A 25,253-nucleotide genomic window follows, 5' to 3' on the forward strand; every position below is an offset into this window, starting at 1 on the left:
TGAATGGTGTTCAGACTAGCGTTACCAGATATTACTCAAAACTCTGTTCACATGTGCTCTAACTTTACAGTCTTAAAGGCTGTATTGTCCATGGCAACATTATGGCTTGGGAATATGTTGTCACAGTGGGTCCTATTCAAACTATCAAATCATAGGTTTGTTTGATTTGTTCAAACTTGACTTTTGGAAAAAAAAAAGTGACAGCCCTATTAAATACAACTATTCTGCTGCTATAGCAACCTGTTTGGTCCATGACAAAATACATCTTAAATGTGTATTTCTAGGCAATACTTGCATAAACAACCTCAAGCTTAATTTAGAAGCTGATAGTTAAACAAGATACAATAATTAATGGTCAATCAGTTTATCAATTTATTTGTCGCATGAAATCATATAAAACTCAATACCAGTGCTCTTCACACAAGTCATTTCAATAATCATCGTCGTTAGATTCGGCCTTACAATACACAGCACTACATTTAAGTGACAAGTATCCTTTAAAATTTTAAAAGTGACCGGGTTGATCAGATATTTTATCCCTCTTTAAATCCAGGAGTAGATGGGTTGCTTATTTGTATTTCTGAAGACCTTGACTGTTTTATTATAATGGGGGTCAGGACTGACAAAGTGGTATGATCAAGAAGCTACTGTATGGTGACTTGTATCTAAATATTTCAGTATTATTTAAATATATTTAAATATTTGGTTTGGGCAAATCTTAAAATGGAATACAGTGATGCAGTCATAGTTCAGGGCTCAGTCAGCCTTTACTAGTCTCCTATTCACACTTGGGCTCTATAGAAAAATTACGTGTCCATGATACATAGTATACATTTTATTCAATATTCTACAAGTCAGCCTTGAATTCAACAGACTGATGTGTTGCTTCATTAACACCCATGTATCTGACCAGTCACTGACCGTGATTGAATAATGCAACAGATAAAATGGGCAGTACACTTTGAAAGCTATGACTTTTTGGTAAACATATTTTGAATGCCAGACTTTTATATAATTGTACATCAATAGCTTAAACAGAACATCTAAAATGTTACAAGTGACTACATAACTTGATTTGCCCAGGGACTTCTGGATCTTGCAGACTTTCATTTGCTGTTAAAAAGTTTCAAGATGATAACTTATCATGTTGTCAAATTGGTAATAAAAACAGGAAATACTCTGATCTGACAGTGGCTGATGTAGAGAACAGCACAATCTTTCAGCCAGTTAATCACTTGCCCTATGTTGACCCCCACAATATTACTTTGCACGCTCAAAATGATTTTCCTATAGGACTAGAGGTCTAAATAGTGCTTTATAAGATATATTTTTGCCTGAGGTTGTGTCCCTTTGAATGGGCAGTAATTTTATCCCATTTTCTACAAAAATAACCCAACTAGCAGGCGCGGTTGTCATGGTTAACAGACTCCCCTGCTGCCTCCAACCTTAAGAGCGCTCTTTTAGATTTATAAAGACATTGTACCAAGTTTGACTTATCACCCCTTCTTTAATTACAGTAATTGCAGTAAGCCTTCTGCTAGGTTAAGGGTCATTGCAATCAGTGGTGTCCTAATCATAAAGTCATTTCACATGCTGATGTTGGATTTAAGAAAAAAACACTTCAAAAAAAGGATGCGCAAGGGTTCATCATTTGCACCCTAATGCACCTGTGTCTATGAATCTTTAGTGAGCTTATATTTTACCATATGTGGATGTCCATCTCAAGTTTTTTGGCATGGATCCCAATCTGATGTTTGATATTAGATATTTGTGTACAGACAATGGCTGCAGAGAGAACTTTAACCTGACAACAGACACGTTATTTTTGCTGTTACCATGTTTACTCACAAAGTAAACATTAATTAGATAGCTGATATGACCTGTTGCCTATGACATTTGTCTTCTAGGCCAGTAAAACCCTAGGTGAATGTTTTGTGACCTGCTTTTTGTTAATGATAATTGGCAATTAGCAAAGGTCTTTTTCAGCCTATACTGATCCTTTAAAATATGCCTGGATTAGCCCTGGTACAGATCCCTAAAGGACCTATTGTGCATATTTTTTTAAGTTCTTGCTTAAAAAAACACTTTATTTTCCTCACACCATCTGTGCTGGAAAATCACCCCTCTGTCTGAAACAGTCTATTTTACCACCTGTCTCTTTAAATTCCCCTCTCAAAAAAGTCCTGTCTGCTCTGATTGGTCCGCATTTCTGGGTCTTTTGTTTCCACACTCTCAACGTCTGCACCATCATTTCAGCTACAGGAGTAACGTTATGGTGTATAGTGGTATTTTCTAATGTGAAAAATCAGTAATCAAAGCTTTTAAACTGGAATCTTCCTAACTGACATGCTCAGTCTTAAACTGAGGTGCCATTAACAACATGAGCAACAATGATTACACTATGTTAGTTGTTAACAGATGTCAGCATGTCGCTACATGTAGCAACTGCAGCCCAAAAATGACTGTGAAGTGAATGTGAAGCACTTTCTAAGGGGAAAATTCACTAATAAAAGCTCCTAAATCATGATCTTTACAACTGGACATTTTCCAGTTGGATTATGATCTGAAATCAGGGAGAAATTAATAGCATCTGAAACAAAGAATACATGTTTTCCTGAGCTGATGTCAGCTTCACTTAAAATTAAGTTTACCTCATTATTTGAAAATTTGGCCACAATTAATATGAACCTCTGACACTGTTACATTCTAAAGATGCCAGAAATATAGGAAAAACATAATAAGTACCTTTTAAATACACCTAGGACATCTCTACTTTAGAGTACATGTGTTACAGAACGTTTGGTAAGCCTACATCAGTATCTGCTGCTATACTAGCTATCACAATCCCAGCTTGCTGGATACACAATAATAAACAGAAGGCTTACTGTGGAAATTATGTTCATTTTATGAAGTTCTTCCCTTTGAGTTGATAGTATTTTGCCATTTAAAAGTGTTATGAAAACTACAGAGTAAACAACTTCACTGCGGTTACTTTTACTTGCCATGTTTTATTCAAAATCCAATTAGAGTTCTGAACTTCAACCTTCAGTTAAAAATTGGCAAAGAAGTATGAATTATATAAATCAAATGTAGATATAAAATGTTGAAATCAAACAAGCATCAAAGGACTGGAGAATCCTAGAGTAAGTATTAGTGACACCTCTCCGATCCACTCAGAGACCCCATCTTCCCAGGTCAATCTCAGGGCCTGTGATTAGATCAACAGACATTAATCTTCCCAACTTTAGCTCAGCATCAGCATCTTATGGCTGGCAATTTAGGAGCTAGAGAAAGGAAGGTCCACAGGAGACAGAGCCATGAGAGTCATAAGTCAATATGCTAGCCAGGCTTTTAAATGAAGTCAAAGGACTTCGCATGATGCACGAGCTTTAAGATTGGCCGCATCGGTCTCATGCCATCACTGCTGGGTACAATCAAACGAGAGAGTGGGAGGAAATATATAAGGAATATGCATGTGCAAACATCCCCAGTGATGAGAAAGAATTGAGTAAGATCCTCACCAATTAAAAGTGACTGCTTGAGTAAAAAGTGACTATTGATTTCATCTTAAATCCAATGCAAAGTTTGTTAGCTATCTGAAATTAGCTTGCTTGGTTTCCCTTAAGTTAAAACATCTGAATTCAAGTATATATATTAAAAAGAGTATCTCAACCGAACCAAAATTCTAGACGTAGGGTTGGGACCTGCTGTCGCTATCAAATTGATTGACAGATGTAAGAGAACTATAATACCACACGACAACTGAAACATTTAAGTGAGTTAATGCAAAATAAATAGGACTGTATTTTTTAACATGATTAGACAGAAGTTAAGTTATGTGTATATTCTATACACATAACTTAATCTGTCTATAGAATTTAATTCACTTTATTGCCTTATATAATTTTTTGTTGACAATGCAGAGATGACATAACAGAGATTCAAATAACTAACAATAAAGTAAGAGTTATTGCCAGGGCCAGCACACCAACAGTATTTTATATATTGGATATAAATCCATTTAATCGTCTGCACTTAAAGAATAATAAGATTGAACTCTACTTGACATACTGTAGTTATAGGGCTGTCACTGTACCAGAAAACTTTAACAGACAACAAGCTTAGTATAAAATTAATGATGAATTTACTGACACTTTTTTTTTTTTTTTTTACCACAGAAGCATTTTGCATTTAAAATGTTAAAAGCATGGTTTTACTTTTGCAAAAAGGTGGACAGACAGGCCCTAAACCATTAGAGCAGTGTCAAATACTGTCTATTTGCTTTTACAGGATGCCTCTGTTTAGTACAAATGTGTTTTCACAAGAGAAAGTGCCACCTAAGGGCCAAAAACAGCAGTAAAAGGTATAAGTTGCCTCACTTTGTATTAGTTTTAAGTGCACTAGGCTGCAGTGTTATATACTGTTTACATTACAGAGTTGTTTGCATTAAGGGTAGGTGGCTTGTTCTGCACAAAGAGTAGTGATAAATTAGCACCGGAATCATGGACAACCTTGCCGCTGCTTACGGAAGCTGTCACTTAGATTCCATTAAGTTAATCAGGCTTAATAGTAACACATAGTAAAAGAATGATAAATCATGCAGCAGCTCTTTGCAAATATGGGTAGGATAACACCAAGACGAGTTTTGCTCCTTTGAACATAGAGGAGAGAAGGGAGAGCAAATAAAGTAGATAAAAGGATAGAGAGAGCTTCTGCATTTGTGTCTATAGGAATAACAGAGGGAGGGGCAGCTGCTGTTGTTGCCCAAAGGCTTGATTTCTTTGATTGACTTAATCAAAATGAGGAACATCAAAAACAGAGACACACTGGGAGTTTTGATTTCCACAGGGCATTCACAGAGTCAATATCAACATGGGGTCAGTGCAAATCTGAGCACACTTGTGTCCTCAAAATGCACTAGGTAATTATCCACTCTTTAGAGGACTTCTGTGAGAAGCAAAGTGAGAGAACAATCCCAGCTGAGATGGATTATATGTCCTAAAGCGAGATTGGTTCTACAACTTACTTGACTAGGTTGTGTATTATTCATTAAGAGCTCCACATTCAATTGTTGTGTGATTTGTCAAATAGGACTCTTTGAGCTCAACAGAAACTGGATAGATTGGGGTTGGTTGTCACTTTTACTCTCACTCCCTGGGTTGATACCCAAGTACTTTTTTTCTCGTATTTTTCCCCAGTAGGCACTATTCTGTGTTACTCCCACCCTGACACCACTGCCACCACCTCCAGGGAATATTCACAGTCTAGTTACCAAGATAACGGCTATGAAAAATGGACAACATTAGCGAGTGTTACAGCACAGTCAATTTTTCTGATCAAGGAAAAAAAATGAAAAACTGCAGAATGCTGAGGGAATCAAATATAGGCATATATTAATGGGCACTGAGGCAGATCTATATATATAAATAGACAGCTGATAAGTGGTTGATAAGCTGGTGAAGGGTGCACATACATCATGCAAAAGTCTTGGGTGCTCAGGTGAAAAGACAGGAGTCTGAGTAATTTGAGCAATTGAATGCCAGAGATCTAAAATCACAAGGCATTACTAATACTGAAAGGCCACTCCATCACCCAGTACATCTCAATCAAGATGATGGGAAACCATTTGGACACAAAAAAAACTTTTAAGAAACTGCCCTGCATTTCAAATAATATTGTACAAACACACGCAGCCATAACGGTGAAAAATCATGGAGGGTTAATTTGACAAAATCTTACAAAAACTACTTCAAAACATTTCTTGTCAGATATCTCAATAAGCACAGGTTCGATGAAGCTACAGGGCTGACTTAGAAATCATCCCATTGGATAATTTGCGTTAATTACAGCTCAGATATAGCTCCACTGAACACAGGAAACAACATCAACCACTTGTCTCAGGTCCCAACTCACCGTGTAAGTGATCACTGCCAACATGCCAATCAAGGTCAAGGAGCTGATGGAGAACGACAGAGCAGGTAGACCATCTGCATGTAGAAAGACAGGAAAACATGAGAGATTTGACTTTTCACCTCTGAAAGAAATATCAGTGATCACTTTTCCACAACTATCAAGAGCCTACTTGTGTGCACTTGGCAGTATTTCAGTTACAGAAATGTAGGATGTAACATTTTTGCGCTTGAACCATACTAGAGACTAAAAGTTAGGGTCTGTTTGTATATGCAGCTTTCTCTGATTCTGCAAATGGATTCATGTAACATCTCATTTAAAAAAAAAATCTGTCTTTGTGAGTCCCTGGATTACCTCTTTCAACAGTGGCAGATATCACAAAACCTCTGCAAAGACAGTAATAATATCACAAGAGGAGGGTGAAAAGGGTGGACTGACACTTTCAATGTCTTGAAGCCCATCTGAGCTTTGTGCTCATGTTCTTAAAATGGAAAATTCAGAGAATTCATTTCCTTAATGGCAAGTAGGAAGGATGTTATTTACAAGGACAAGGACAGGGCATCATGCTGGCATTCTGGATTATATATCTGCCTTTAATGAATCCACTGTAGCAAAGTCCCCCCTCTGGAGACACATCTGGTCACCATGTTGTTGTCACTTCATTTATTGATCACGATCAGTTTGCGGCTGTAACAGCTGGATCTCTCGATGTATGTAGGTCTAGCTGATGTGTGTCACCTTTGATTGAGGCAGAAAGAGGACCACCCATCAGGCAAGGGCAACAGTAGGTGTCACACCAGCTGTCAGAGCTGGAGTTAGAAGACAGGGATTGATGGAGAGACTGATTGCTTCTATCCCCTGTCAAGATCCCACCTGTTACAGGGTTCCACGTAAAAAGCTACACAGTTGTCCCTTTATAGATATCCCACAAACGCTCAGCAGCAACTTCATAGTGCCCAGCCCACCTGCCAGCATGGGCATAGGTGGCTCTCTGTTTGCCTCTCTCCTTGACAGTGGCATGATTGAGAATATTAAGTCAGTATTCGGGGCATGTATAATTTGTGTTATTTATAACATTTATCACTTTATTCTAGAGGCATTTCAGGAGCAGCAGGACAAAGAGGTGGAAAATGGAGATAAATTATATGCCTGCTCCCTATTGTATTGTATGCAAAAAGAAAACTTTGAAGTCTGACAGCTGGGCTGAACATTAACATTTGAATACATGTTTCCTATTCCCGAGTGTTTCATTGCGATTTTGCAGCCATTGTTTAGTGGTGAGCTTCGTAAAATAGACAATGGCTCCATGTTCTGCATGGAGAACATTCTGTTCATGAACTCCACACAAAGCAAAGGAGAGATGTTTGCTGCCACTCTCTTGGTTTCTTGAGCAGATTTTCCGGGGATTAAACAGAAGGAATATTGTCTATTATCGCTAGTGCTTCCACATCTGTACAGCTTCGATTCCAACACCAATGGAATGAGGTAGCTCTTATCTTACCCTGCATATAGCCCTTCAGGCTTGTGTGCATTCATGAGACTTGTACAGAGAGGTGTTTATTAAGGAGCTCCTTTAGCCTGAGCCTCCTACTTCTGACAACAGAATCATCAAATGCAAGTGGGATGCAGCTTTTTGTTTAAGGGATGGGATACAGTAAACTATATACCTGCAACAATGACCACACACCGCCAAACAAACTCCAAATTCTTGTAAAAGCTGAAAAAGTCATATAATTTGGGGAATGTGATTAGACAGCAGTTTAAGAATTTTGGCTGTATTGTAGCCTTAATCCAATAGTTGAGGGAAAACGTGACTCAACTGAAAGCCTTAATGCATTTGAAAAAATAATAGACTCTATTTTTGCCCGTGCTATTTTAAAACTCAGACAGCAAAACACAAAACTCGGACAATGTATTGTGTGTGTTCACAAATTCTAACCTGAAGAAACATAATAGTTTGATTAAATTTAAATACATATATAAGTGTTCTGAAGGCAGGTCCAACAAAACAAAAAATACCATTAAAATGGAATATACTTAGGAAAAAAGGCTTTCAAGACACAAAACTTAACAACTACAGCTCTGCAAATGTTTTCATATACCATGAGTCATTCATGACAAGAGTTACACTCGATAAGAATACAATGTTTTAACCCCAGCTTCCTCAGAATGTATTACAAAGCACAAACTTCTGATTTTGCACATAATACTATGTGTTGTTTGAAACTTTTAAAATGAATAGAGATATAGTCAGGGTTGCATTATGATTAGAATTCTATGAATTCACAATGCCAATACATAAAATATATACAAAGAGAGGGCAACAAAGTCCAGATTAATTTAATGCAGTTATATGCAGGAAGGTGAAAAGCCTTCAGGCGTTTATGTCCCCTATCTGATCTGTGGAGTCCTTATGTGGTGCCCTCTCCAGGACCCCACCCACAGACTCAAAGAAGGTTGGGTACTCTCAATCGCTGTTTGCTGCATGGGAATGATTAGCAGTCTAGTGAACATCTCGTCTACTTTTAGTTTATCAAAGTTAAATAACTTTAAAAGCTGCTTTTGATATTGGAAAATGATTTAGGAACACGTATTTTGGTTGCCGGTTAGCAACAATGTATGTTATATTGATTTGTTATGTTGCAGATGCACGACAACAAGCAAAAACTCATGTTTGATCTTTTAACATGTGTTCTTTTTCTGTTTTTCTCTTTTCATATCTCATCTATTCATAGATTGTTTATTTATAACTGTTTTATTTCTAAAAGCATCTATGGTTATATCTTAGTAGTCTGGGGAGTCAAGGTCAGATATAAGAACTCAATATTTCTGTCAATACAGCTGTTCTGATGCAGGAAAACACAGAATGACTCCAGGCTAATGCAGTACAGACTTCTTCTGTTGTAAGCCAGAAGAGTAAAATGTACTGGTGGAAATAATTGCTATTGTTTAGACTTTCTTATACACATACAGGTTGTGCCATACATAAATGTGTATGTGGATGTCAGGGTCAGTATGACTTCACTTGTTCTTTTCTTACTGATAATGAGGATAGGCAGTATTTCTTGCCCAAGCACTCGTCCTACTTAAAAGTCAGACTGCCACCTACTCCACCCCACCCTGAGACATGGCCACAAATATAAGACTGTACTGTCTGGTCTTGAATGCCAACATTAATAGCTGCTGATCTGAGATTTTCAATTTTCAAGCATCATTGTAACACTGTAACATATGTAATGTTTGAGTCATTAAAGATGTATTTGCCTTAATGAACAGTTGTTGCAAAGCAGTCAGCAGGGTTATGTGGCAAAAAGTGCCTTTCCTTTACTCAATTAACCTCCCATCTGGTGAGAGAAGAGATGAGGAATTAGAAAAGGGATGATCCTCGCATTTCCTCCTCAGCAGCCGAGCAATTTCCCCCGGTGCCAAGGGAGGAAGGTTAGGGAGAGCATGTAGGGGTCCACTATTGTGAAGAGAGGCAGATGGTTCAGCTTCCTCCTTGATCCCCAGATGGCAAAAGGCCAGAGGACTGTTAGGAGTCCACATTTGGCAATGCTTCGTTCAACAAGTAAAGAGGCACGAGACGGGGTGTCTTCACAGTTTTGGGATCACACAGTCAATCATCATAACTAGATTAATAGAACTGGTAAATTGAATTTCTTATTCCACACTGATATTTTATCCATGAAGTCACTGTTTTTCAAATATTGTCAGTTATTTAGTCATTTAGTGAGTGAATCCACAGTAAGCAGATACTGTAACATCTCAGTGTAGTTTCCTAGAATGACTGCGGGCTATTCAGCATTGCATTCATTTTGAACATGCTAACCTGCTTTACCTGGTTTTCCGTAAGTACTAAAATGGGAGCTACTTGCATAAAATTCAACCAACCTTCATACTTTTGTGAAGTAGGTTCATAAGGCTGGGATAAATGTGCATTTACTAAGTTAAATCATTTTCAAATTGTGATAATCTGTAATAGAATCAATTTGGGATATCTTGAGACACAGGTCTTTTTGTATTGTCTGCAACTGCAACCTATCCAAAATGTCTAGACAAACCTTTAGACTTCACACTGATCAAGTGGCTGGATAGTAGTGGAGTAATACAGTAGAAAGACTGTAGCAGAAAGAAGCAGAAGCATGCAAGAAAAACAAAGGTCTTTTTTCACAAATTCAAACTAATATGGGGTGAATAATGACTGGGTAGGGTTGAAAGAATTAAGCAATCTGACTTATCAAAAAACAAAGGAAATAAACTCTAGTAGTCTTGCTAAGATCTATAAAAGTAAGAGCTCAGTATTTTCTATAGAGGCTGCACTTACGACTACTCCCAAGCTCTTCAAAGAGGTATTGTACTTTCTCCCAATGGGTGGAATTCCGACCTGGAGGGGCCTCAAGTGGAACGAAGGCTCTGAAAGCGATAATACAATCATTTAGTAGAAGCATGGTAAAATGCTGTAGGTAAATCCTAGACTATCACTGTTCCCAGTGCACATTATGCTTTATTTCGTCTTTGTATTGGCAGTGATGGTTTCAGTAACTGTTTTTATTTTTCTCTACCGGCCACAAACACATTTCAAAACTAAATCACTCTCTTCCATGTTTTTTGAAGCATTTCACGACAGACATTGATAAACCACTGTCGTTGCTGTTGTTGAAAGTTGGTAAGAAAGCCAGATAAACACAGACAGACTGCAGTCAGGTCTGTTGAAAAACATTATTTTAATAAAGAATGTTGTTAAAAGCCGCTGGGCAGCACACAGAAATTTACTTCTGGTCTAACACCTACAGTATATCCCACTACACAGACCTTTTATGTCCCATATAGCGTAATGCTCAGACAGAAATGGCAAAAGAAGCTTTCACAGTATGTTCTCAACTCTAGCAACGACACCTCCAAGCTCCATGGTGAATTTCTTTTTTCTTCGTTATCTGCATGCTTTATATTTGGACCGGTGCTTTTTCCCTCTCAAAACAGTTTTGCTCCTATTTCAGAATTTTCCTGTCTTGCTACAGAAAATAAATAATACATTTAAATGGGACATAATTAAATAAAAAATCAAATAAATATAAACGAATAATCAGTGTTAAATATGATCTGTTAATATGTGTTAACACACAAACTTAGGGGTTATAAATCATATAAAAAGGATCTTAAAAACCATTTTATTGACCTTCTCCTTATCCACTTACATACTACTGCACCCTTGAAAACTGGATTTATTGCTTTTCTTACCACAATAGACAGTCTTCTAAACTCTGCATCTTCTATACTTTTATTTATTTTGGAACAAAAAAAAAACACAAGCTGCACAATAATATAAATTTATAGCCTGCCACATTTGTAATATTAACAATTATTATGAACATTATGACCTGCAGCATCACAACAGCACTTCTTTGCATTTTGATATTTGTACCCCATAATATTATACAATCATCTTCCAATCAAACAGATGCTGTAACATTTAAATGAGTTTCCTTGAAGATGACCTCATGTTTTGTTTATTGTAATAAGTCCCCTCACATCCTGTTAGCTCCTAATTACATCATTCAATGATCTTAATTAAATTTAGCCATTTAAACCCATCACTCACAAAGACAGACCAAACATAATTACCAAGTTTTTCTTTTAATCTACAGTTCTAGATATGCAGAGAGGTATACACTGTATTTAAACAGCTCCTTGATGTTGTGGGGAAAATTCAAAGAAAACAATTTGTTAATACTTCTTTAACAGCACTTCATAGAATTACCACACAGTAGGAAAAGGGTCAACAGTATCAATGAACAATTTCAGTGCAGACTTTGATTTCATTAATAATTAAATAGTTTTGCATTGATTATTGATCCCTCTTGACAGACAGCAGAGAAATGTGGTGCTCTATGGATCTACATGGATTATTTAGGAAGTTAAAAAACTGGTAGCTCAAAAAAAGTTAAAATAAATAAATAAAACCTCACCAGGGGAGGTAAAAGACATTAGATCAGCATCTCAAAGACTTCCTTTGGCTTCATATGCAAAAAACAAAACAATATTTCAGGTCTCAAAAGGCCTCATCTGCCCCACTATCATGTGGATACCCTCAGGGCTCCTCACTTGCACTTTATCTTTTTCATAGGGATGTGTTTCCTTTCTGTCACATTATGTATCCTTTTTATTTTATGAAAGAACACCTAGTGAAAGTGACCTTAACCACACTGAACTCTTCACAACTGTGTCTGTAGTTAGATTGTTACTTTCTAAAATGCTAAAAGGTGTTTTTCTTAGAATGAGAAACACGGGAACAGTTATTCATGCTTTTGCCCATTCATATTGAATAGTGTTCAAGAGTAAATTCAACTTCAATGCAATGTGTCTGTGACACCATGTCATCAAGGAAATCTGAAAATACTATGAGTGGCCACTTACTCCTCTGGGAGAGTTCCACTTGTGTTGCCTTGGTCCTCAATAAAAAAAATCACAGTAAATGTGTTATAATTTTCTTCGAAGGCACCTAGACTATGAAGCTACCATCCTGACCTCTCAGAAACATTATGCAATGTTCTTTAGATGAACACACAAAAGAATATGTTTTAAGGCTGGAAATGAGACTAAATTACTTTTCAAAGGTTAAGTGTGTAAGATTTAGAGGGATTTAGTGGCGTCTAGCAGTGAGGATTGCAGATTGCAACCAGCTAAAACTTCTCTCAGTTAGAACTACTTCAGCGTTTATTTTTCAGGAGGTTTTTACCAGGAGCCAAATTGTCCCTAGAGGTCTCTTCCTCTGCAAAACAAACAGACCAGGTGATGGCAAAAAGAGGTTTTTCTGTTAGGAATCATTGTTTTACGAACACTATCTGGCATGTAGGAGACGGGCGGCCCGACCACTACATGTTCATATGTTCCTGCCTTTTTTCTCTGCGAACTAAAGACCAGGAGAGCAGGAGGTTTTTACTGAGAGCCGAATTATCCCTGGAAGTCTCCTTCTCGCCAAAACCAACTGACTCATTGATTTAAATTGGTATCAACACTGAATACAGCAGTTTCACATTACAAATCAGCATTTTTTTATGCTGCTTGTCTCCGATGGGCTTATAACTACAGTGGCCAACGCGAAAACATGAACAACCCTATCTTGAGCAAGTATTTGCTTTGTCCGTTCTAGGCTACTGTAGGACATGGCAGTGAAATTGGAGATTTCCATTAATGAGGACCCGCTCTCTATGAAGATATCAATAGCTCATTCAAAGCAAAGAGAAACAGTGATTTTAATTTTCAGGTGATTATACACTAAGAAAAATATATCTAATATATTAAATTCCATTCCTTTCAATATATCCCCCTAAATCCTACACGCTGGACCTTTAAGATAAGTTATTTGGCATGACACAAAAACTTAAATAAAGAACCAGTAGCAGAGTAAGACCAGGGGTTATTTAAGAAGTTCAACACCTTGCAAGATATAAAGACAACAAACATAAGCCATCAAGAAAACCTTCACTGAGTAAACGAAACACAGCCATTATGTCTCCCAGTATCAGAAAAGGCCAGGATAAAAGCTATCATGTTGTTGAAAATCAAACGACCACAGCAACAACTGTGAGAACAAAGCAGCAATAGTTCCACCTCATGAGGTAAAAGAGGGGCTAAATTGCTTCTGTCTATAAAAAAGTCCTAACTCCCAAACTTTAAGCTAGAAGAAAGCATACACATGTGTCCTTTATTTTCACAAACTAGGTAAGCCTTTCTTCAATGCTCCATTTAATGGTTGACAGAGCATATTACATCGTATAGGTTGAACTCCAGGCATGTTGCTGTCACGGCTGCAAAGAAATCTATTATGAAGTGCTACCAGTGTAAAAAGGCAGATAAATAGGACATGGCTGAGAATGATCATCACCATAGATTTGTAGATACAACACATAATGTGACAAAAATGACTCACTTTTCTGCCTGCATGTGCTTTGTACATAGACAAAATACGAGGAATCTAGTTTAGAATCAGATAGACAAGGACACAACCTATATTTAGACCTTTTTTTTCTTTGTAATGGCTTATCATGGCCTGACAAATGGTACTGCAGCTGTTTGAAGGGGTCCTCCTCTCATTAACTGAACACAATGACACATCCACACCCCCTTCCACCTATCGTGTACTGAAGCGGAAGAAACCTTCCATGTCCCCAACTTACCCAATTAAAAGGAGCACCACGCAGACAATGGCAAATCCAATTGTGTACTTCAGAGCGTTTTTCACTTGCTGGGATAAAAGAAAAAATTTAACTGGTCAATCATAGCCATGAAGTGAAATATTATTATTCATTGTGAGCAGGGGGAAGGGGTCATACACCATTTAGCTAAGGACTATAGTGAGTGAGAGCTATACACAGTCGGTGTAGATCCAGTTTGACCCGGTGGAGATAACATGTCACTCCCAAAGCTATTCAAGGTGCTTTTAAAGTAACAATACAAAAGACCTCCCTGTCTGTAAGAGAAAGTGCTTCTGTCAGCTCAAAACTGACACGCAGAAAGGAGAAAGGCACTATGAGATAGCTGGTGTTTGGTACATCACTCACGAAAAAGACTTTGGAAGATAGGGATTTCAAATTTTGGCAAATTTCAGGTGACACTATGTAGCCTACAATTTACAGTATGAGAGCAGTGGTGCAAAGGTTTGACTATGTGACTCTTTTTACTGCCACAACATATCCTATTGTAATCCTTTTCCCTAAAATGTATCCAGTTTTGTAGCCAGTTGAGGTTTTTATTGGAAACACAAACACACTATGGGAGGATTATCTGTATCTCAATGGCCTTAAAAACATGCTAAATGAATTTAGTAAAACAATAAACCTTTTGTAATGTTTTGAAACCTGCATTTTTTGCATTTGATATTTTTACTGTATATAACAATAGGGCTTGACAGATCAGTCAGGAGCTATTATTAAAAACAGTATTATTAAAACTATTATTAAAAACAATCCGTGTCTATTTCCATAGACACGGATGCATACACATACACCATACAGTCAGACAGACAAATGCCATTGTACTATAGATTGTTAGTTGTCTGTAGTACAGATTTTACTGTGAAGGGAGTACTTATTAACTAGTTTCAGGTTTAAAGTTCATGTAAGTCATTTCATCTACAAAATACAGTTCAAGGAAGATGTTCCTCAGTACAGGGCACAAAATACTGACAAAATATTAAAGCAAAATAGAAGAAGAAGAAGAATATAATCTATCATACACTGTGCTGATAAATTTGAAGTCTGTGTATTGTGAAGGTTCATGCAGTATTCAGAGAAGTCTATGGGAGAACCTAATGATCTGAGTAAAAAAATGGAGGAATGGACGTTTGCTTTCATTGTTTGTCACATAGAATTTTAAAATGGGTTAACATTGTTCAACTGAAATCACTTCAAGACACTTTGCATGAACATATTTTTCAGTAACACCTAAATCATCTGAATCAAATTTCTCAGAACTACTTCTAAGCAGGTTACATTGCTATGTAGAAAAAGGTGCATTCTTACCGAGCATCTGTTCAAGTTGTCGTCATCCCGTTCTTCATAGTAGAAGTAGACAAAGGGGATCCATAGGAAGACACAGAAGAGTATGATGGAGTAAAGTGCTATATGGATACAAAAGAAGAGTTGAAATCCACAGATTAGTTAAAGATATCTTTTTGTGCCACATATTGCCAGCACTAAGTATTCATAACATCAATAATTCATAAATACATGTTGCATTTCTGGCGATATGTAAATAAGTACAAATCTAATGTTTCTGATTCAGATGTAATATATAAGGTTTTTATGTCTGCCAGAGTCTGAGTCAGTTAACATTATTCCATCCACGCAGATTTGATATTGCTTTGGGATGTGCTATGTTCATCCACTTGAAGTGATGTTGAATTTCCAATGAAAGGCTAAAGGCAATGTATACATCAAAAACTGATTTCTATGAAGAATATGTTTTAATTTCCCTCATCTGGTTATATTCATTCAGCGATGTCACAGTATAAAGCCAATTTCTGGGACAACACATTCCCATTCCTTAAAAACTTTTTTAATGACAAATTGAGGGCAGGGATAACTTATTAATTTATCAAGAAACATTGATCTTACAGTGAAAAAATAAATGTTTTTAATGATACATCCATGAATTTCTATGGATTCACCTCACATTTAAAATCTTCCATAAAAGAAATGGGTAATTTCCATTATCCCCCCCAAAAAAAAGATTCCTTACAACTCTCATTTCAAAATATTTTCTTATTTCGTCTCTTGAGAACATATTACTGCATAGCATCAATGAATGTCTGTTTTAAATGACACTGTTCAATTTCACATTGGTGGCTGTTGGGCATTTTCTTCTGTTGTCAGCCTCACACTTCGGGCAGTTGCATGTGATTTTGAAAGATGAATTAATTAATAAAATGAGCAAAATATTTTTCAGACTTTTCACAACAATTATATATCTTCATACACAGAAAATGCACTTGCACATGCTGCTTTATAAGTTGAACAAAACACATGGGGCTTATGTTACATAAAAGTGCAACTGAAAATTTGGCTGTTGCTGCAAATCTCATTAGCTGAAAAAAGAAGAAGACACCCATGGTGCAATAAAGGCACTGACAAACACAACAACAACTTATATAAAATTACTGGCTGCGCTTCTATGAGGTCCAATGACATGGCAGAATTCTAGCAGATGTATAGGCTTACATTACGGCCCATGGGAAAGTGATTGGCTTTCTTGTTTTTGTCATTGTTTTTCATTGCTTCAACTTCTGTGCTCACTTAACTCCTCACATTCCTCACCTGCACTAATAGTGCAGCGATGTACTCATCCTTTATGACAGTAACATATCTGGCCACAGAGTCATGACTTCAAGCAGCAATGTTTCTGACCTTTTTTAAACCAATCATTTTTGCTGAAAGCATGCTCATGGGTTTGTAAAGCAATAAAGTGTTTTAAAGAAATTACTCTGAAAGCTTCCATCAGAGGTAGCTTTATTGTAAGGAGGAAATGTACAGTAGACATTTGAGCCTAGCAGGTGGTTAAAGACATGTTTTGAGCAATGGTGTTATTTCATGAGAGGTCCATTAAGCAATCACCAACCACTTTTTTAGAGCTCTATGTGTATGACTTTAAAAGTTAGCCTACTGAATTGGTCTGTTAAGTATTGTATTCCTCTGTAAGATTCTCAGATATAATAGAGTGAATAAAATTAGCTCCTTATTTCATTGCATTGGTCATCTTGAAGATTTTTATATCACAAAAATGTCATTTGCAGGACAATAGCAGGGAAATACTGTTATACAGGGCTGAACGATAAGTAAAATGTCACATCGGCTAGTTAATCTAGCAACTCACATGTCTGATCAGGCAAGTTGTAAAAAGGAATTATACACATTGTTTGTTACGGAGCTGAGGATGCAAGCAGCTAAGGATGAGCAATCATGCTTGCTTCTCATTTAGTTCCAAGTTCAAAATGTGCAGTGCCAACTGGGCGCTTGAATGAAAATGGTGATGGGTAAAGACAAAGTTTAAGAGCTAAAGCATCAAGCATTTCAATAATCCTGGAAACAGGAATTTATTTGGGTTGTGTTAGAGGTTGTGGGTATGTATGTATTGCACAATTTGCCGCAAATTTGAGAGCAAGGTGAATAAAATGCTGTAGTTTTTCAAAGGCGTTTCCGGAAAATGTCGCTGTAGTGTTATAACAAGAGCCGACAGTGTCTCACTTGCAAGGCAGCCTTCGTCTTTGTGGTTGTTTTATAACTGCAAATAAATACAGGCAATTTGTATGGGGGCAAGTAAAACTGTACTTTGAGCAAGTAGATTTCTGACCCATTTGCCTGAAGTGAAATAAAACATTATTGCTGAACTCTATATATATGTGTATGTATATGTGTCATTATTAGACCAGAAATGTTTCACACAAATTATGAGCTGTTAAATAAAGCATCATCATCATCATCATCATCATCATCATCATCATCATCAGGGGCCACATAAAAAATCGCACTAATTTTGTATGCCTGTCTGGTGGAAAAAAAACTAGAAAAATAATTAAGCTTGAGTTTCTAAGTTTAAATTTAGTGTGCAGGTTATATATTATTTCTGAAATAGAAACGTTTAGAATTTTAAAAATCTTTGTCTCCCACAAAGAACTTAATGTATGATGGAATTTGATTTATTTTTTATCAGGCTAGTATGTTTCTCATGATGGTACAGTCCCTTTTGGTCCCTTTGGGTCTCTCTAAAACAAATGGACCTGGTGACTGAAACAGGTAAACATTTGGAATAAAGCAGGTAAAATAAATCAATGTTTCTCTAAAGCTGCTCATTCGGAGGGCCTTCTAACCCTATCTAGACCCAGTGTTGTGGTTTATCTGTGCTGTGCTACTGTAGAACCACAGCAGTGCAACACGGCACTCTCCATAGATGCGGACTCAATTCCTATGTAGATATAAAACGTTCTTTCTGAGGCAATGAAAACACAACAATTCTTATTTTCAGGTTATTAAACACTTAAGAAAACATACTTGGTATATTCAATTTCTGTCAAAATATGCCCCTAAAACCTACACACTGGACATTTCCCTTTGATTTATCTGGTCATGTGGCATCAATTTCACCAGTATTTGCATCTTTGTACAGCATAGACATCCCGGTTTTATTTTTTAATTTTCTAAATCTTTTCTTGGGATAATATTCTCAGTAAACAAAAACCACAAAGTTACCAGTTTTAACAATCACAATCTACATCATTAATTAACAGTCTTAAACATAATTTCTTTATTATGAGAGCTATCGGTAAAAGCAAATTTAATTATACCACTGGATGTGTTCTGAGTAAAGCACGAATGGTGCTGTTTCTATTCTGATTGTGATACAGAGCGCTGAAAATCGATTCAATAAGAGAGGCATTTGTATCTGAACACATTATCCTTCTGCCATTGGTGTACTTTATATTGCTTCGGGCAAAACACAAAGTAGGTAATCATCAGTCCTATTTCAATGTTGACCACTACAAAAGAAAAAAGCCTTCTGCATCAGAAAATGATTTCATCCACTAGAGCTGCTGCCCCTCTGTATGAATGGACACAGTGGATGTAATATACACCTGTCCTTGGTGAAAGATCTTGCTATTCTCTAATTTAAGCATTTTTTGTTTGTTGGGTTTTCCCTGTACAAGCCGCCTTTTTAGAGAAAAGACCAACATTCAAATGCATTAGCAATTCATAGAGCCGAGGTGAGGCAAAACCACTTAAATAGAGAGATGCTATTTCAAGCTGGGGGCTTCTCTTTCTGCAGCAAATGGATGTTGGTGAAGACAGCCCAGACAACCCCATAATAACTCCAAGAAAAGCATGTCACAAAGATGTACTCAGCAACATGGCTGGCATAGCTCAATACCTCCTTGAGGTGATAATGTGCATCATTAGTCACATTGCAAAATAAAAAATGAGCAGGAAGACAAACAGCTTACCACAACTGCATAAATTTCACTGTTTTGTCCACATGTTAAATAGAGGTTTGGTGTGACAGTAGTGCTTTTTTAATTCATGACTTGTTGGGCCTCCATTTAAAGCCACCAAAATCAAACTAAATGACAGAGTTTAAACCATTAATGGATAAGAAATTCAGGCAGAAGTAACAACAACTGAGCACACGCCCTAAGCAGTGCCATTACAGCATGATAAACTACACAACAAATCTGAATTAACAGCTTGCTCCTGATAATCATTAAATCCATAACATAACACACTTCAGCTTCGATGTACATGTGGAAAACAACCGTTCCAGATCAGTCAAGAATGCATGGCCTCAAGCAAGTACAAACGTGCCCCCCTGTGAAATGGACTATATTTTACAAAATACTCCCTCTGCTGCTAACAAATGAATGTCACTGTTATCGTGGCTTGCTTTTTGCCAGCTGTGATTGTGACAGGGCATTACTTTCAATAAACACATGCTCATTGCTCCACTAAGGTATCCATTTACACTCATTTACGGCCAGACAAACTGAGTTTAGGATGATGCCAGGAGCCAATAAATGCAAGCCATGCACAGTGTGCAGCCGCTGGCATATGCTTGTGGGTTAAGGCAATTGGTGAAATTAATCATAACACCATGAATATTAACATACTGAGAGAATAGGTCATACTGCATTTCCATGTATCATCCATTACTCTCTAAGCAGATCTTCTACTGGGAAAGAACGCCTGACCAGGGATAAAATTTTAGCACATTTATCCCCTTGACAGAAAGTAGAGGAATAAATAATGAAATGTCCTTCCTTAACCCTGTTCATATATAACATAAACTTCAATTTACTGATAAAGGAAGAGAGGAAAAGAACACATTTTAGAGGATTGGTGGTTATAAAAGCCCTCAACTACCAATGGAGTGCCAGCTGGGGAAACAATATGAGGACATCAACAGAAGCAAAAGTTATAACTCATTACATTTTAATAATCATTGTGGCAATTTACAACAATTACAACTATTACAAACTATCAACCAGAGTGGTACCAGTAGTTTCACTCTTAATGAGAAACATTAGACCCCTGTCCTCACCTTACTGTGGCTCTCCACAGAGGCATTAGCACCTGGACTCTTGTCTTGTCCCTTGCAGACAGACAAAATGTATTACATTTTATGTGAAAATTAAATGCCAGGGGAGATTTCCCACAGAAACACTGTCTTTGACAAAGAACTCCAGAGACTGATGAAAATATCTGTCTGTACAGACACTTGCTGAAAGGTATGACCCTCTGAGCGTGCACTCTCATTTCCAGTAAACATCAGGGGAGGCACCATTTTCAGGAGGCCAAACTTGAGAAAAAACACTGGTGAATATTAGAGTTCAATTTGACGGGTAGCATGGAGGACTCCAATTTGATGCCTGTAATGCTCTTTTTCTCCTGAATGTGTGAGTTAACAGATCCTTCCTAACATTAAAGACAAAAGAATGTGATAAGCTGATGGAGTAGTATATGGAGTCGAGGCTCCCTGTTATGAGTTTGATGCAGTTTTACCCCACAGAGAGGTATGACAAATTGAAAGAAAAACATGTATTCTGCTTCATATTAAAATTGCTTAATGTGACAATTCTAAAATTGACTCCAGAATATTTTAGTCTGTCCGTAATTGCTGTTTTTACCCATGTTTATGAAAACAACCTCGAAAGAGCAGAAACAACACTTTCACTCATGCACTTCTCTCGTTTCCCATGTGCATGCATGCACATTTAAATTAGTTGACAAGCAAACAAGGTCAATCCAAGGTCTGGAAGTACTTAAAAGACAAAGAGACGCTGCACATAACCTCTGTTTATAATTGCTTTATCTGATTAACAGACTTAAAAAAACATATCTTTAAGGTTATGTTTTTTTACATTAAAGGGCATAACTTGTGATTTTTAAGACACACTGCTTTTCTTCTTAGAGTTATTACTGAAAAAACAGCTTTATATTAAAAGAATAAGCTCCTGTACAATTAATAAAATATAATATCAAAAGGTCTGTGCTAACCTCCATTTCCTATACATTGGCAAAATGATTGCATTGACTGACATGTTTTTTTAGGCTATCACACTCGTCTGTTTTGACTGCCACTTGCCTGGCACACCTCTCCCCCACCCACTTTCGACACTGTCACCCAAATTCAGATTTACTGACTCCAAGCTGACAAGATGGCAGCGAGCAGTAAACTTGACTCCAAGCTTCAAACAGACTCTAGAGAAACGTTTAGGTTATGTTGTTGCAGATGCTGATTCTGCCTGTAGAATCTCTAGTGTCCAGCCACATGTTTCTCTTGTTTGTGGCCATCTGCTTGAAAATGGGCTGTCACAAAATGAAACATCCTGTTGTCATATTTTACCATTTTGTTTCACTTCAAAGCTCAATGGCATATTTGTTTGGCTGAAAAAAATATCCGATATCCTCAAAGGGACAAATGGACTCCACAGGGTTTCTTGTGCATTGCTGCAGGAAGTAAGGACCATCAGTTTTAAAGAGTAGCCTTGAAGGGCAGGAATAGAGAGCTGATGTAGAAGAGCTTCTTAAAAAAAAAAAAACATGTTTATGCATCACATTATTAAATAGTTCCTGAGCCAGAAGACCACTGTGCACTAACAATTATTTACGTAGCTCCACTAAGCACAACCAACCTTTCAAGAAGGACAGTTCACAAAGGACATTTTGCTGTTGTTTTGTTCCACATGCTTCACCGTGCTATCTGACGAAAAAAAATCAAAGCAAAAGAGGTATTCTGAGATTCTCCTTGTAAGTAAAAGATATGTTTGTTTTGTGTGGGACAAGCCTCTGCCTTTTTTAATAGACTGGGGCTGTCAGCTGAGCAGAAAGGAGACTTAATACTGCATTTAAAACATGTGACTTCTAACATGCACACATGGTACACCTCACCATTTTTATGACATTTCTTCCAAAGTGTGCAGACGCCTAATCCTAATATCAGGATTGGCTGAAGGAGTTCGTCTATCAAAGCCAGTAACTCCCACCTACTGAAATCGTTTGGGTTGGCAGAAAGTCCAGACTGTTGAGCTCACGTGATCAGGATGGTCTTACCAGGCTAGGGGACTATTAGAAATTATGACTTTTATGCAGTATTTGTCAATAAGTTCACCAGTTAGATCATGAAATGATTACTTGTTATAAAAAACATATTTGCTGTATCAATGGGGGAGGTATTTATTCATTTAATTCATCACTACTGACTTTCTTCTTTGACTCATTTTCTGTGTAGGGATGGGCATTTTAAGTACTTTCTATATTCAAGTACATGCATTAAATTACTCCAGTGCTCGCAAAAAAAAATTAACAAAACAAATAAATCAATAAATCAATAAATCATATGTAATATGTTCTGAAAAATCCAAGCTAATATGAAGAAGGGGTTAGGGTTAGCTAAATTTTCTATGCTGCACAGTGTCCAGATTAGCCTACATAAATCATTAATTTTGTCAAAATACTTCCAAACATAACTCTCATGCCTGGTTGACATTCTGCGTGTTATGTTACATCCAAGGATGTTTGACTGAAAAACTTGACCATTACCTGAAGCCTCTCAGACCTATAATTAATGCTATATGGATCTGTGCAGATACTCATAGATAACAGTTAAATAACTGCATGCTGTCCAAAAAATGTAGACTGTTAGTATTGAAAAGGGTCAGTTTTACATTTATCTTGGTTCTATCTATATGTTTTGTAAAAAAAAAAAAAAAAAAAATACAATTACCGAATATGCTAAATGAATACAGTCATCCAAATTTAGTATTGAAAGACATGAGACTCATGCCAATCCTACCTAGTAGAGTACAGCTTTATTTGACATGCCAATATCATCATAGTGTTTGTATTAAATCCAGTCCTTTTTACACAGAGATCATGCTATAGGGCAGCTAAGTCCCTTCTTTATACATCCTTTGTATGTTTACACAGAACAGAAAAATTTGCAGACATTTACTGCTGCTATTGCTCTTCTTTGAGTTAGTCGATCTGCTAACAGCTGCTCCGTAAATCTCCCACAGTGGGTAGCACACATGAAACGTTGTCAAAACGTCACACCTGCCCTGCCCATGGTCCTGTCCTACCGCCTGTCTTGCTTATACAGACACTGTTTAAGTGCTGATACATGGCAGCTAACATGTCATACAACCCTTTACCCCCATTCATACATTATATACAGAATGGCAAGGTGGTAGAGCAGTGCAATATTCCTGCATTGAACAGGCGTAGTATAAATGTATAGTATAAAGTATAAATGGCTGCTATCTTAGTTTGCTTAACAAAGACCGGTAGGCCCAGAGGTGGCTCAGATACCCTATACAATTAAAAGAAAGCTCACAGAAAGTTAAAAAAAAACTTTTTCTGACTTATGTTTATGTGCCTGACCGGCTATCAGGCTGAACTTGGCTAATGGCATCTGCATGAAATAAAGGCACTTAGATTCTCCTAAGATTGATGGAAAGCAACAATGACACAATGGGGAAACAAACTGGTATACTACTCTATATTGGAGCCTGATGAGTACACATCAGAATGGCCAACATTATCACCTAATATTAGCTTATTACAAAGAAATATTGTCATATTTGTAAGCCTATAACCAACAAGAAATTACAGTAGAGAAATGCTCGAGATATTTGTGAGGTAATGTAGAAAAAATGAAGCAGTTTGACACGTTTGTTTTCTCACTCAGAAATGTACCAGTTATAACAATTTTGTCCATGGTCTCAGTGTCTGAATACCTGCTTTGAATATATTGAGGTAGACAAAAGTAAAAGTGAGGAGCTATGGGTGGTGTTTTTTTGCACACAGTTGCAAGAAAAGTGCCTTTTGTTTCTTATGCACACTGGACAATGTTCTTATCGTTGAAGGCCCCTCTGAATCACACAAAGCTGTCCTCCAAAATAAAACTGCAATTTGTCAATGTTTTCAGAATGCTCTTAAAAAGAAGCACTTGGACTAGAAGCACTTTCTTTTGAAATTCAGTCAGCAAATGTAGGTGGACAAGAATCACAGACAAAAAGAAAGTACTTGCAGTGTATTTACAAGAGGATTGCATCCTCTCTAACTTCTCCCATACAAATGGCATTAAAAAGGGCAGAGAGAAAGCCAATGATTTATTTAAAGGTCCCAGGGGTATTTTGCCCTGTTGCTTAAGGGTCTTATGCACCACTGCTTTGAAGTACTGAGCAGTCCAAGGAAATGTATAAATGGACAGAGGCTGGAGATTGAAAGGCTAGGCTTTCAAACTCAGGGTTCATCAAAGATCACAAAAAGCTATTTGGGCTCTAAAAGGAAGTGGGTGTTTCACTTACAGACATTCATCCCCTCTGTCAAGTTGAAGGTACATTTTATCTAATATTACACTGCGTAGAATTTATGAACAACTGCAGCGTTTATTCTCTAAAGGCAATACGTAATATTTCAATTTGACAGGGTATTTTCACTTCCTGTTTTTTACGTTACAGTTGCATATAGGTGTTATGTCTTCATCACCGGTACAAAGATTTTTGATAAGCTTCAAAATGCATCCTGATGCAAATAACAACTGTGCACTCATAAATACACATCTAAGATGTAACATAACTTAAATGCATTTGCTTGACCTACTTATGATGTCACTGATCACTTGCACTCTCGCCATCATAGAAAATGACGACTGAGAAACTGTGAGATTTTACAGATAGTGCTCTGACATGAACACACATGCCATTTTAACCAACAAAAGGATGAACATGACCTATATATACCACACTGACAATCACTCCCACTCATTCTGTATATCTGTGTGGATTCTTTATACAA

The 25,253-nt window shown here is 37.1% G+C and overlaps 1 protein-coding gene across 3 annotated transcripts in view; it reads right to left on the bottom strand.

Annotated features, from left to right (window-relative positions):
* The window catches only part of lmbrd1 (LMBR1 domain containing 1), a 66,010-nt gene that overhangs the window by 30,565 nt on the left and 10,192 nt on the right, over positions 1–25,253 (bottom strand). For all 3 annotated transcript variants that reach the window (XM_088086290.1, XM_042501813.2, XM_088086291.1), the window contains exons 4-7: positions 15,432–15,529; positions 14,088–14,155; positions 10,235–10,323; positions 5,914–5,987 (exon numbers count right to left, since the gene is read on the bottom strand). In XM_088086290.1, the coding sequence (XP_087942416.1) occupies positions 5,914–5,987; positions 10,235–10,323; positions 14,088–14,155; positions 15,432–15,529 (329 nt within the window). The remainder of the gene's footprint in view (positions 1–5,913; positions 5,988–10,234; positions 10,324–14,087; positions 14,156–15,431; positions 15,530–25,253) is intronic.

This window comes from Plectropomus leopardus, chromosome 13 (assembly GCF_026936395.1).
Source record: "Plectropomus leopardus strain MGB_pleo_1.0 chromosome 13, ASM2693639v1, whole genome shotgun sequence".
NCBI classification, from domain to species: domain Eukaryota; kingdom Metazoa; phylum Chordata; class Actinopteri; order Perciformes; family Serranidae; genus Plectropomus; species Plectropomus leopardus.